General features: G+C 33.8%; 1 protein-coding gene across 3 annotated transcripts in view; it reads left to right on the forward strand.

Moving 5' to 3' along the window:
• The window catches only part of Ccdc171 (coiled-coil domain containing 171), a 397,216-nt gene that overhangs the window by 89,578 nt on the left and 294,215 nt on the right, over positions 1 to 13,423 (forward strand). For all 3 annotated transcript variants that reach the window (XM_058586353.1, XM_058586352.1, XM_046467410.2), the window contains one exon: positions 4,625 to 4,785. In XM_058586353.1, the coding sequence (XP_058442336.1) occupies positions 4,625 to 4,785 (161 nt within the window). The remainder of the gene's footprint in view (positions 1 to 4,624; positions 4,786 to 13,423) is intronic.

Consider the following 13,423-nt stretch of genomic DNA (forward strand, 5'->3'; position numbering starts at 1 on the left):
GTGACCGTCAGGCTTGGAATTCTCAAGAGAGAAGATGATAAGTTTTGGACATGTTGAATTTGAAGTGCAGTTTAGAGGTTCAGCGTTCTTTAGTGTATTTGAGAAAATGGTCATGCTAAGTACTTAAACAATACAAGTTATACTCTTGTCAGTTAAGTGGACAATTCCTTTTCCTCTATTCTCTCAAGCATCTGCCTGTAGTTTAATTTGGATCAGCCAGTTTCTGAGGTGTCAGGAGAGTTAAATTACTCAGGAGGATATTTGTTCGGTCTGCTACCTTTTCTAATTTAATATTTTGTAGACAATTATGACTTTTAAATGTTTTTTTGGCACTTTGATTATGGTTAAAATTTAATAATAAGGTATTTATAATTCATGCTTCTGTTGAAAAGAATTTTTGATGAAGATTATTACATATATTTTTTAAAATCTAAAAAATATATTTTTATTGTATATATTTTTAAGATGGGGCTGGGGATGTGGCTCAAGCGGTAGCGCTCTCGCCTGGCATGTGTGCGGCCCGGGTTCGATCCTCAGCACCACATACAAACAAAGATGTTGTGTCCACCGAAAACTAAAAAAAATAAATATTAAAAATAAAAAAAAAATATTTTTAAGATGTTCTTTATGTTATTATATAATTGGTGAGTAATTATGTTTGAATATTGCTTTGTGAATGGATGTAATAGATTATACAGAAATAAAATACCATGTATTTATTTCTAGAAGAAAAAGTTATTTAAACCTCTTTGGCTTTAGCAGGTCTGAAAAATCCTGCTGCTTTATTTGTGCTCCTTAATTTCTCATCAAGTTGGATGTTAGGATTGTCCAAATCAAGTGAATGAAGAGTAACTATAAACACATTAAAACTAATTTAGATTAAAAAATTGTCTTGGGACTAGGTGTGCAGCTCTGTGGCAGAGTGTTTGCCTAGCATGTGTGAAGCCTTGGGTTCGATCCTATGACTGCCGAAAACAAACAAACAAACTCTTGTTTGTCTCCTCACCCACGCTCCTATTTTTCTTTTTTTGTTTTTGGTATCAGGGATTGAAACCAGGGGTACTTAACCACTGAGCTATATCCCCAACCCAGAACCCCTTTTTTAAAAAATTCCTTTTTGTAGTGTAGATGGACAGGATGCCTTTATTTTATTTATTTTTATGCTGTGCTAAGGATTGAACCCAGTGCCTCACATGTAGTAGGCAAGTGCTGTGCCACTGGGCTATAGTCCCAGCCTCCCAACCCTTTTTAATGTTTTATTTAGAGACAGAGTCTTGTCAGGTTGCTTAGGGCCTTGCTAAGTTGCTGAGGCTGGCTTTGAACTCGCAATCCTCCTGCCTCAGCCTCCCTAGTCGCTGGAATTATAGGTGTGCTCCACCATGCTTGGCTCCAACCTCCTATCTTGACTTTCTTTATTCATGAATATTACCCCAAATTAATAAATGCGATATATGTCCTGAAGTTGCAGTGACCATCTACTACTTTTAAAGTCTTGAGTTCCTTGATTTAATTTAAATTTTTAAAATATTTAGATTTCCTCTCTAAATTTTAATATAATTTTTCTTGTTTAAATAGCTTTTAATATAAGACGCAACTACATTTGTGAGGATTTTATATTAGAGTTTTTTTAAACTTGTATCTTTAATAAAAGGCCCATTTTATTTATAAAATCTCAGACCCATGTATTTGATTGTGTCTGTTTGTTAAAGCAAGATTTATTACCTTTTTAAAAGAAGGATAGGCTTGGGCCTAGGGCTTGTAGCTCAGTGGCAGAGTGCTTGCCTAGCATGTGTGAGGCACGGGGTTTGATCCTTTGCACCACATAAAAATAAACAAAGTGCTGTCCATCTACAACCACAAAAAACAACTACAAAAAAAGAAAAAAAAGATAGGTTCACCCAAAATGGCATCAATAATTCAAAATTAGGGTTTCTTTGTAGTTATATCACAGGGAAAAATGTAGTTTATCACTATAAAACTGCATTTTTTTAGCCGCATGGTTTAAAATTAATATTGTCATCTAACATGGTGCTGTGACAGAAAAAAGCAAAGGTTATATTTGAACCATAAATTTATAAATATTGACAGATATATTCAGTGAGGTTCATTTGGTAACATTCAATTTCAGATTAGTTTAAATGCAAATGAGACTATTAAGTAGCTGTAATCTTACAAAACTGTTGTCAAATATGTATTTTAAATCTTCCATTATTCAATTTGTATGCTGTGGCATAAAAATGATAATATAGAGTGAAAAGTAGAAGCATCAACTCAGAATTGTGAATTTGAAGTCTACTTTCTTTTTGTTAGATTGGTTTACCATTTGAATATTCTTATTTTCTGAAAGAAGATAATGCTGATAAGAAATGCTGACAGAAGAAAATATTTCCTAAATTTACTGTTTGACTTGTAAACATTAGATTTAGATAAAAACAACAAAGAACAAGAGAGTTTAAAAGTCAAAAATTGAAAATTACTGAGTTTTATTTACATGTCTATTTTACTTCCTTACTTCAAGTGTAAGAATAAATGCTTCAGCTATTTCAGAATATTTTTATACAACTAGAAATGATTCTGGCAGTTATAATTCATTTAGATTAATTCATGAAACCTCTTAATATTGATGTACATTTCATTTCTTGCTGGGTTTATCTTTCCTCACTTGAGTTGTTGCCAGCCTTTTTGAGGATGACAACACAGTTTTTCCTTGATTTCATGGCCCTTTGCACATGACTCTGTTATAGGAAGTGCTTATAATAAGCACTTATAATACATCATCTGTCCTCTCCTAAAGACTCTGAGCTCTGAAACGACTAAGACTATCTTTCCATGATTATTATATATCTGTTGAGCATTAGCACATTGCCTAGCACATATTAAATGCTCAATAGCTATTTGCTAAATATTGTCTCAGTAGATCCTTGTAGAAACCCTGTAAAGTAGACGTTCTAGATATTTTTCTTTTTCACAGTTTCATTTCTAGAACTCAGGTGTTTGGAGTTTTAGTAATAGGCCCAAGATCACGTAAGTTAATTTGTTGAGCTTAAGTTGAAACCTGAGTTTTATGAACAAAGCCATTTTCTATCTAGTGTGAAACATTTTTTCCTACCTCTTCCTTTTTAAACTTTAGCAAAGTATATTATTTTTAAATTAGTTTTCTGCAAAGGTAAAATATTTATGTAGTTAAAAAATCAAAACAAGATTTAAAGAGTGAAAATTCTTGCTTTTACTCCTATCTCTCCTCCTTCTGCCCTTGCCTGCTTATTCTTGTTATTTTCCTTGTTACCACAATTTTCGTGTACTTTATATACTGATATGGACTTAGTTATTTTCAGTATATTTTAATATTTAATAGTGTATTGTTCTACAACACTACACAGAGAACTTTTTTTCTAAAGTTGCTTGGAGGTCTTTTTATACCTACATATGATTCTTTTGTGAGAATGAACTTTTAAAATTCATTCTAGTGTTGGTAGACACAGGGAATCTATTTTTAAAAATGTTTTATTATGTAGAATTTGAAGTATAGGCAAAAATAGAGAGGATATTAAAATGAACCCCCCCATCTACCCATCTCCCTATTGTTAGAGTCTGTAAACAAGTCAAAAATAACACCTGGCATTTTGCCAGGGGAATGTTAGAGTTCGTAAACAAGTCTGAATGGTGCCTGGCAAAATGCCAGAGGGAGTGGTTTGAGAAGTAACAAAAGCGAGCTATTAAGTGTGGAGATTCCTTATTGGTTGACTGATGTATCTAGTTTATGCTAATAAGATAAGCTGTGTGGAATGTATAAATACTGCTCCTGTCCTGCAATAAACGGCTCCCACTCCTGCTGTATCAACGTACACAAGTTATTCGTCACCCCCCGGTTATTTTGCCCAGCCAGCCGGGCTGTGGCACCCTATTTTAACACCTACTTCAGGCCAATTGTGTTTTATCTATTACCTCACAAACTTTTCCACCTCCAGATTATATTGAAGCAAATCCAGGATATCAAATATCTACAACCATAAATATTTCAAATTGTGTTGTTTGATAATAAAATTTCATTCTTCTATAGTAAGAAATCTCCAGGAATAAACAGATCTGTTCAAAGTTGCTTAAGCTTATAAAGATATTCATTTAATAATGTTTCTCATAAGTGAGGAAGAATATTCCTTTTACATTAAAAACCCACTTAATTCATTATATTTCATAAAAGAAATATCTGAATGGATTACAAGGTTCTCAAAATCAAGTATTTTTATAGAACAAGTTATGTGTATTGGCCTATACTTTTTCAAAGCACAAACCTTCAGTCTTCCACTCTTCTTTTCTTTCACTAAATGTGTTAAGAAAAACACATATTTATTCCTTTTTTCAAACCAAAGCAAAAAGAAAGAAGTGTCTGGATGAATGATAATCTGCTGTTGATAAAGTATTCTACTCAATTTAATATTGAATATCCTTGAGAAGCTGAGGCCAGCTAGGGTAGCTTAGTGCTGTCTCTAAATGAAACAAAAAGGGATAGGGATGTAGCTCAGTGGTAGCATACACTGGGTTCAATCCCCACAACTGCAAAAACAACCACCACAACAAAAAAGATTTCTCAGCTTGTTTTAATTACTTCTTTGTCATTTGGTAGTTACGGATTCGAGACCTTGAAGGAGCTTTACAGGTAGAAAAGGCCAGTCAAGCAGAAGCTGTTGCTGATTTGGAAATGATCAAGAATGAATTCAAAGAAGTTGAAAGTGCATATGAGCGAGAAAAGCTTAACGCCCAAGAGAGCTTTGCAAAGCTAAATTTGTAAGTATTTTACTGTAAAATTCTCTAAATTAATATGAAGGTTTTGTAAAAGCTATTTAAGTGCTGGGTGTGGTTGCACACACCTGTAATCCCCATAATTAGGGAGGTTAAGGCAGGAGTATTGCAAATTAGAGGCTGACTTGGACAATTTAGCAAGACCCTGTCTCACAATGAAAATAAAAAAATCAAAAGGGGTGGAAGTGTAGTTCAGTGGTAGAGTGCCCAGAGCCCTGGACTCAATCCTCAGTGCTGCAGAAAACAACCAGTTGTTTAAATGTGACTATGTAGCTGGGTGCAGTGTGTGTGTGCCTGAAACCTATCAACTCAGGAGGCTGAGACAGGAGGATTGCAAGTTTGAGGCCAGCCTCAACAACTTAGTGAGGACCTGTGCAGTTTAGCAAGAACTGACCTCAAAATAAGAAGGGCTGGGATGTGTATTAGTGGTTAATTGTCCCTGAGTTCAATCCCCAGTATCCACCCCACCCCCCCAAAAAAGTGAATATGTAATATTTTAGATCTACCTGCCATTAATGTCAGTAGTATACTAGGGATAAAACTTTTTGAAATATAAATATACTAACCAGTATAGGTAATATGGAAATGCTCTTTTGGATTTTGTAGTCACAGAAATGCATTTTTATGCCAGAAAATTAATATATTAATGTTTTGCATTATATTTATTAATATAATGCAGTATTTAAAAAATTTGATTTCTAGGTTACATATGGAAATAATGTTTGAGATTTTTTTCAAGTGCAGAAATAATAAAAGTAACACTACTATGTGGCTAATGTGCATTGTGGCTCACTATCTACATAGCATTGCATAGATTAATTAACACTGTAGGAGGAAACTACTTTTTTTCTAATTCCTGTTTTACAGATGTGAAAATTGAGGCTTCATGCAGGTAAAGACACATCTAATAAGGGCCATTGTCAAAATCTTTCTGACTCTTCCTGATATTAACCTTTTTCAATTTAGAAACCTTTATCTCAAAACTCTTTGAAATGCTTTAAAGAAGTTTGTAATTATCTAACATGTTTCCAAAAATCAGTCAATAATAGACATTTGGAACCATTTCCCCTGAGAGGGTAGAATTCATACTGCCTTTGGTATATGACAGAGTAATAGGTTGGAACATTATTGGAATTATATATTATTAGAGTTATATATTTATTTTTAAACAGTTTCTATTTATGACAAGTAGGTATAGTGGTTATCTGTTTACAGTAGCAATATAAAAAGATTATTTTAAAATACTTTAAGAAGTGAGTTAAGGAAAAAATTAGAATAGTAATTATTATGGGTGCAGTAAAATTCATAGAGATAGATGGCATTTGAAAGACTGAAGTTTGAAAAAATTTAAAAACTATTTTTAAATTGTGATTGTCTTTTATTAGTAATGCTTATGACTTCTTTTGTTTGGTTTAGTTATGGTGCTGGAAATTGAATCCAGGGTCTTTTGTGTATGCTAAGCACATGTTCTACCACTAAATGACACCCCTAAACCCTATAATGCTTATAAAATTTTAAGACAGGAATTCTTTTCTTTTTCATTGGCTCATATTAATTATATATAACATTATGATTCATTTTGGTACAATAATAAATGCATGGAGTACAATTTGCTCTAATTTAGTCCCCAGTACTTCCCATTACCCTCCTTCTTCCTTGCCCTTGTTCACCTTTCCTTTCTACTACATAGCCTTTCTGCTATTTACTTAGCAGAAAGTTAAAAAAGTTTTTTTTTTTTTAAATTAGTGTCTTATGGACATACATAATGATGAGATTGCTGTAATATGTTCACATATATGCATATGAAAGGTAAGTGAGATCCAATGCATTGTTTTCCCCTTATTCCATCCCTTCTCCCTCCCTCTCAATCCCCTTCTTCTATTGTACTGATTTTTTTTCTATTTTGTTGGAAACACCCCAGCCCCTATTTCTTTCTTTCTTTTTTTCTGTGTGTCAGAGGAAACCTTTGACTTTATGGGTCTGGCTGATTTCACTTAGCATGATGGTCTCCAATTCTATCCATTTACTTGCAACTGGAATAATTTCATTCTTCTTTATGACTGAGTAATATTCCATTATATATGTATGTACCACATTTTCTTTATCCATTCATCTGTTGAAGGGCACCTATGTTGGTTCCATAGTCTTTGTGAATTGTGCTTCTATAAACATTGATGTGGCTGTGCCTATAGTATGCTGATTTGAAATCTTTTGGGTGTATACTAAGGAGTGGAATAGCTGGGTTATATGGAGGTTCCAATCATAGTTTTTTGAGGAATCTTCTTACTGCCTTCCATATTGTTTTTTTTAATTCTTAATTTTATTGATTTTAGCTCTGATTTTAATATTTTCCCGTTTTCTGCTGATTTTTGTGTTAGTTTGTTTTTCTTTTTTCTAGGAATTTGAGGTGTATTATTTCTTTGGTATCTTTCTATTTTTTTAATGTGTGAAGTCAGTGCTGTAAACTTTTCTCTTAGACTTGCTTTCATACTGTCCTAGAAATTAAAAATAAATTTAATTGTAGGTGGACACAATGCCTTTTTATAATATTTATTTATTTTTATGTGGTGCTGAGGATCAAAGTCAGTGCCTTACACGTGCTGGGTAAGCACTGTACCACAGAAATACAACCCCCAACCCTGTTCCAGAAGTTTTTGTATGTTGTATTAGTATTATCATTTGTTTCTAAGAATTTTTAAATTTATTCCCTGATTTCTTCTGCTATCAATTCATCACTCAAAACTATATTATTTTATCTCCAGGTGTTAGAACTTTTTTTTTTGGTGTGTGTGTATCTGTGTGTGTGTGTGTAGTGCTGGGGATTGAACCCAGAGACTTGTGCATGTGAAGCAAGCACTCTACCAATTGAGCGATATCCCCAGCCCTTAGAGTAGTTTTTGTTTTTTATCTTGTTAATTTCTGATTTCATTCCATTATGACCTGATAGGATACAAGGAATTCTGTTTTTTAAAATATTTGCTAAGATTTGCTTTGGTATGTTTTAGAAAATGGTATATTTTAGAAAATGTTCTGTATGCTGCTGAGAAGAAAGTGAATTCAGTTGTTGATGGATGAAATGTTCTGTAGATGTCTGTTAGGTCCATTTGGTGAATATTATTTTTTAGTTCAGAAGAATCTTAGTTTTTATGTGGATAATTCATTTAGTGGTAAGAGGAGAGCTGTGTTGAAACCACTCAGTTATTATTGTATAGTGGTCTATTTGATTTTTAAATTGAGAAGGGTTTATGTATGTGGGTACACCATTGTTTGGAGACAGATATTTACAATCATTATTTCTTTTTAAAAATATTTTTCTTTTTTTAATTTTTAGTTATACATGACAGTAGACTGTTCTTTGGCAGAATATACACGCATAAAGTATAATTTATTCTATTTAGGTTCCCACTCTTGTGGTTGTACATGATGCAGAGTTACTCTGATCGTGTATACAAATTCAGGGCTCTTTAGTTGACTATTCTTCTAGTGCAGTTCATTCATATGATGGTTTTCACTTTTATTTTCCATTTCTTCTTCATGAAATATTTCATTGAGTATGTTTTTTAGTGCAAACTTTGTGAATTTGTTCAATTTCTGCTTATCATGGAAAGTTTTAATTTTCAATTTTGAAGAATAATTTTTCTGGGCATAGTCCTCATGGTTGGCACCCATTTTCTTTCAGAGTGTGGCATATATTATTCCAAGCCTTCCTGGCTTTTAGGGTCTGGGTTAAGATATCAGTTGAAATTTGCATTTGTTTACCTCTGAATATGACTGGCCATTTTTCTCTTGCAGCTTTTAAAAGTCTGCATATTAGGCATTTTCATTATAATGTGTCTTGGAGAAGAAAATGTATTCTAATTTTTCTATTTGGAGTTCTGTGTGCCTCTTGTTGAATTTCCATCTCGTTCCTATGATTTGGAAAATTTTCTAATTTTGTTTTATTGCAAAGATTGTATATCCTTTTAGTTTGTATTTTGGAACTTTCATCTACCCTGATAATTCTTTTTTTAATATTTATTTTTTAGGTGTAGATGGACACAACACAATATCTTTATTTTTTAATGTGCTGAGGATTGAACCTGGGCCCTGCCCCTGCTAGGCGAGCTTTCTACCGCTGAGCCACAATCCCAGCCCTGCCCTGATAATTCTTAAATTTTGTGTCTTGATATTATCCAAGATTTCTTGAATATTCTGGTCATGATCTCTTAATATTTTTTCTTTATGTTTAACTTTATTTTTAAGATTATATACTTTGTCTTCAAGGCCTGAAACTCTGTCTTCACAGTGGTCTAATCTATCTAATGATGCTTTCCATTGAATTTTTAATTTGGTTTATTGAGTCTTTCCAGAATTTCTATTTGATTCTTTTTCAGGATATCTTTATGTATTTATTGAGGTGGTTTTTCACTTCCTTTATTTTATCTCTAATTTCACTCCTTCTTTTTTCCTGTAGCTCATTGAAATTTCTAAGTTCTTTCTCTGACATTTCTTTCACTGTGGTGTTAATGGAGTCAGTTGTTGCAGTGTTGTGGGCTGTTTGGCGTAGTTTGTTCTCTGGCTTGTAAAAACAGGAATGCTTAACTTTTTCTTTTTTCCATTGGTATGATTTAAATTACATTCTGTATATGTCAGTCTAAGGACTTAAGTTGCCTTTATTTTCTTTGATATTAACATTTAAAAAAATTGTAAATTTGATCTAATTAGTTTTACATGACAGTAGAATGCATTTTGACACATTGTACACATATGGAGCACTATTTTTCATTCTTCTGGCTAAACACAGCGCAGAGTCACACCAGCAGTGTAATCAAACATGTATACAGGGTGATAATGTTTGTTTGTCTCAATCTACCATCCTTCCCATCCCCATAGCCCCACCCCTCCTTTCACTCTCCTCCTCACAATTCAAAGTTCCTTCATTCTTTCCTACCCCCCCCTCCCCGCTCCCAATATGGATCAGCATCTGCTGATCCGAGGAAACATTTGGCCTTTGGTTTTTTGGGATTGTCTTATTTCATTTAGCATGATATTCTTTAGTTTCATTCATTTCCATGCCATAATTTTAAAAAACTGGGAGCAAACTACCCTTTCAGCTGCACAACCATGCCATAATTTCATTCTTCTTTAAGGCTGAGTAATATTCCATTGTGTATATGTACCACATTTTATTTATTTATGCATTCATCTATTGAATTCATCTTGTTGGTTCCATAGTTAAGTAATTGTGAATTGTACTGGTATAAACATTGATGTGGCTGTGTCACTATAGTATGCTTATTTTACGTCCTTTGGGTAAAAACTGAAGAGTAGTATAGCTGGGTCACATGGTTGTTTCATTCCAAGTTTTCCGAGAAATCTCCATACTGCTTTCTAGAATGGTTGCATCAATTTGCAGTCCCACCAGCAGTGTATGAGTGTACCTTTCCCCCAACATCCTTACCAACACTTATTATTGCTTGTATTCTTGATAATTGCCATTCTGACTGGAGTGAGATGAAATCTTAGAGTAGTTTTGATTTGCATTTCTCTGATTGATAGATGTGATGAGCATTTTTCATATGTTTGTTGATCTGTTGTATTTCCTCTGCAGAGTGTCTGTTCAGTTCCTTAGCCCACTTATTGATTGGGTTATTTGTTTTTTGTTGTTAAGTTTGATTAGTGCTGTATCTCAGGTGTGTGTGGTAAAGATTTTTCCCCCACTCTGTAGGCTATCTCTTCACGTGATATTAACATTTAATACATATGAATATTTGAGTATTTAGTATATATTCATATGTATTAAATGTTAATATATTATTAGTGACATAATTTTTAGATTAAAATACTCAAATATTATTTAAATATTTGTTCAAATAATATTCAGCCTATATGTATAGTTGATGGGCTATTATGAGACTGTGGGGCTTCTTTACTGTTGCTTCGTGTTGATGGTTACCTACAAGTAAACTAAAAGAAGTAACTTGAACTCCCAATAATCCAGAGCTTTCTCACAATGAAATAGTAGGCATCTTTGGGGAATTAATTCTGCTTAAGCTGTAAGAGTCTAATCTATGCACTTTTCTAATTGGACCACAAAGAGGTTTGTTCCTAAGTTTTGTTTTGGTATTATTTGTGTTTTCATACTTGACAATTTATACTTAAATTTTGTATTCTCTCTCTCTCTCTCTTTTGTTTTTGTGGTGTTGGGGATTGAATCCAGGGCCTTGTGCATGTGAGGCAAGCACTCTTCCAACTGAGCTATATCCCTAGCCCCTCAAATTTTGTACTCTGATAAGCACTGGCTGATGATTCAAAATACTAGTCAAATATTCCACTTAAGCACTATCTAACACTCTTTATTGCTTTAACGAATGCCAGTTATCTTTTCATCTTTATGTAATTGTGCTATAAAAAGTTAATAATAAAAATTAAAAAATATTTAAAGCCCAGTAGTCATTGATAGTTCTTATGACTTCCTTTCTCTCATCCCAGCATTCCTTTCCTCATATGAAGGCTGCTCCTATTCTAATCATCTGTGGTACAAGAAGGAATGATATGACTCAAGGGATGATTAGATAAGTTATTTCTTTTTCTACTGGTACTTCTGACTATAATCAATCTTATTTAAAAATACTTTAATACCTTTTAGAGTCATAAACTCAAACATAAATTTTTCAAAGTAGTTCTAAGTTTTGATTAATGTATTTCAAAAGGAGACCCTACAGACTTTTAGGTCTTTAAGGGAAATCATACCTTTAATTTACAACTTCGAGGGTAGGAAGTTTTAGGATAGGACATTGTTTTATCTATTGGAAAGAACTGATGTAGCAGTTGGTAATATGAGGTCATAGAGTAAACGCTGCCAGAACCTTGTCAGTAGTTAAATATTTTTATTTTTTACTTTTTAGAAAATAATCTTGCTCTTTCATGGGAAAGTGGGAGGGAGGGTTGTCCAGGCAGGAATTGAGAGGGTGTCAGAAGCAAAGATCTCTGTAGGCTCTGTTGACTCAGGCCTCCTAGATCTCTGGTTGTGCAGCTGGAAGGGTAGTTTGCTCCCAGTTTTTAAAAATTTTTCGATTTTTAGAATTTTTAATTTCTATTTAAATTTTTACACAAATAGAGTCACAGCATTCGTGCAATCATACGCGTACATAGGGTAATAATGCCTATCTCATTACACCATTTTTTCTACCCTATGACCCCCGCCCCTCCCCTCACTCCCCTCTGCCCAATCCAAAGTTCCTCCATTCTACCCCCAGACCCCAATTATGGATCAACATACACTTCTCAGAGAAAACATTTTGGCCTTTTGTTTTTTTGGGACTTGCTTACTTCACCCCAGTTGTGAAACGTGGCCACAGTGCCAAGCACATAGCAGTGGGCAGACACCTTCAAGTAGGTGGATAGTGGCCATAAGACCTCTGAGCATAACAAGGACAGCTTTAGGCCCAGAGTTCCCATGGTCAGGGCTGCCCAGGTGAAGCCCAGAAACACCTGTTTGTATAGTCATTGTGCTAATTTTGTCATAGTTATTCTTTGCTTCTACCCTGGCTGAGGTTCTTAAGCTTCTGTTTCTTTCCAGGTAGATCTAGGCAGGATCTCACTGAAAGGAAGGGGGGAAAAAAGCTGTGTGTGTATTTAAGAGTTATAATTTGGCCCACAGGTTCATAACAATAAACATATCTATGTGAAATTATTTTATATTGAATTATTTATAATTTGAATTATTATTTGATATTATTTATACTTTATGATTACTTTATATCAAATATATATTTCATAATTCTAAATTAAGTTAGTAAATTTTTTTTCATCTAAAACTTCCAGTATGAAACTAAAACTCTTCAATAATATGTTTATTTAGAGTTTTCAAATACAGTTTAGTCTCCATTAGCTATGGTAACTGATTGCTGGGCAGTAAGAGGAAAAAGGAGATCATGGTGATCCTTAAATCTAGCTTAGGTTTAATTTAAAATAGCATTAGTCAAAGATATACTGAATGGACTCCATTCAAATTTTATTTGTTTTATTACACTCAATATTTAGGACTTCTTTTTTTCCCCTAAATATACCACCCCAAAATATAAAAATAATTGAAGTACTATAATGAGAATGTATTATTGTTTACATTCTTGGTGAAAGATAGCTCAAATATGGTAATTTGTTGAAAGAGCTTGTTATTATTTTTTAATTGTTAGCTGAGTTCTTTTTTTTTTTTTTTTGCTTTTTGTTTTTTGGTACTGGGGCACTGAACTACATCCCCAGCCCTTTTTATTTTTTATTTTGAGATAGGATCTTGCTAAGTTATTTAGAGCCTTGCTAAGTTGATGAGGCTGGCCTGCTATTTGCAATCCTCCTGCTTTAGCCTCCCCAGTCAGTGAGATTACAGGCATGCACCACCGTGCCCAGGTGTTAGCTGAGTTCTAAAGGAGGGAAGATGGAATCTAGTAAGAAAGAAGGCATTCTAGCTACAGGTTTCCTTCTCTCTTTCTTGCCTAAATCCCCTGCATTTAAGTCCTGAGTTCTCTCTTCTGACTTCTAAAAGACAAGAGTATCCCCTTAACCTACTGGACTCTTGTCATATATACTCCCTTTTGTGTGGGGCTGTTAGCAGAAGCACAGGGGCCAGCTTCTTTGGGGTTGT

Source organism: Marmota monax, unplaced genomic scaffold, assembly GCF_021218885.2.
Source record: "Marmota monax isolate L192 unplaced genomic scaffold, Marmota_monax_Labrador192_F-V1.1 WCK01_AAM20220418_F8-fsc00033, whole genome shotgun sequence".
NCBI lineage: Eukaryota > Metazoa > Chordata > Mammalia > Rodentia > Sciuridae > Marmota > Marmota monax.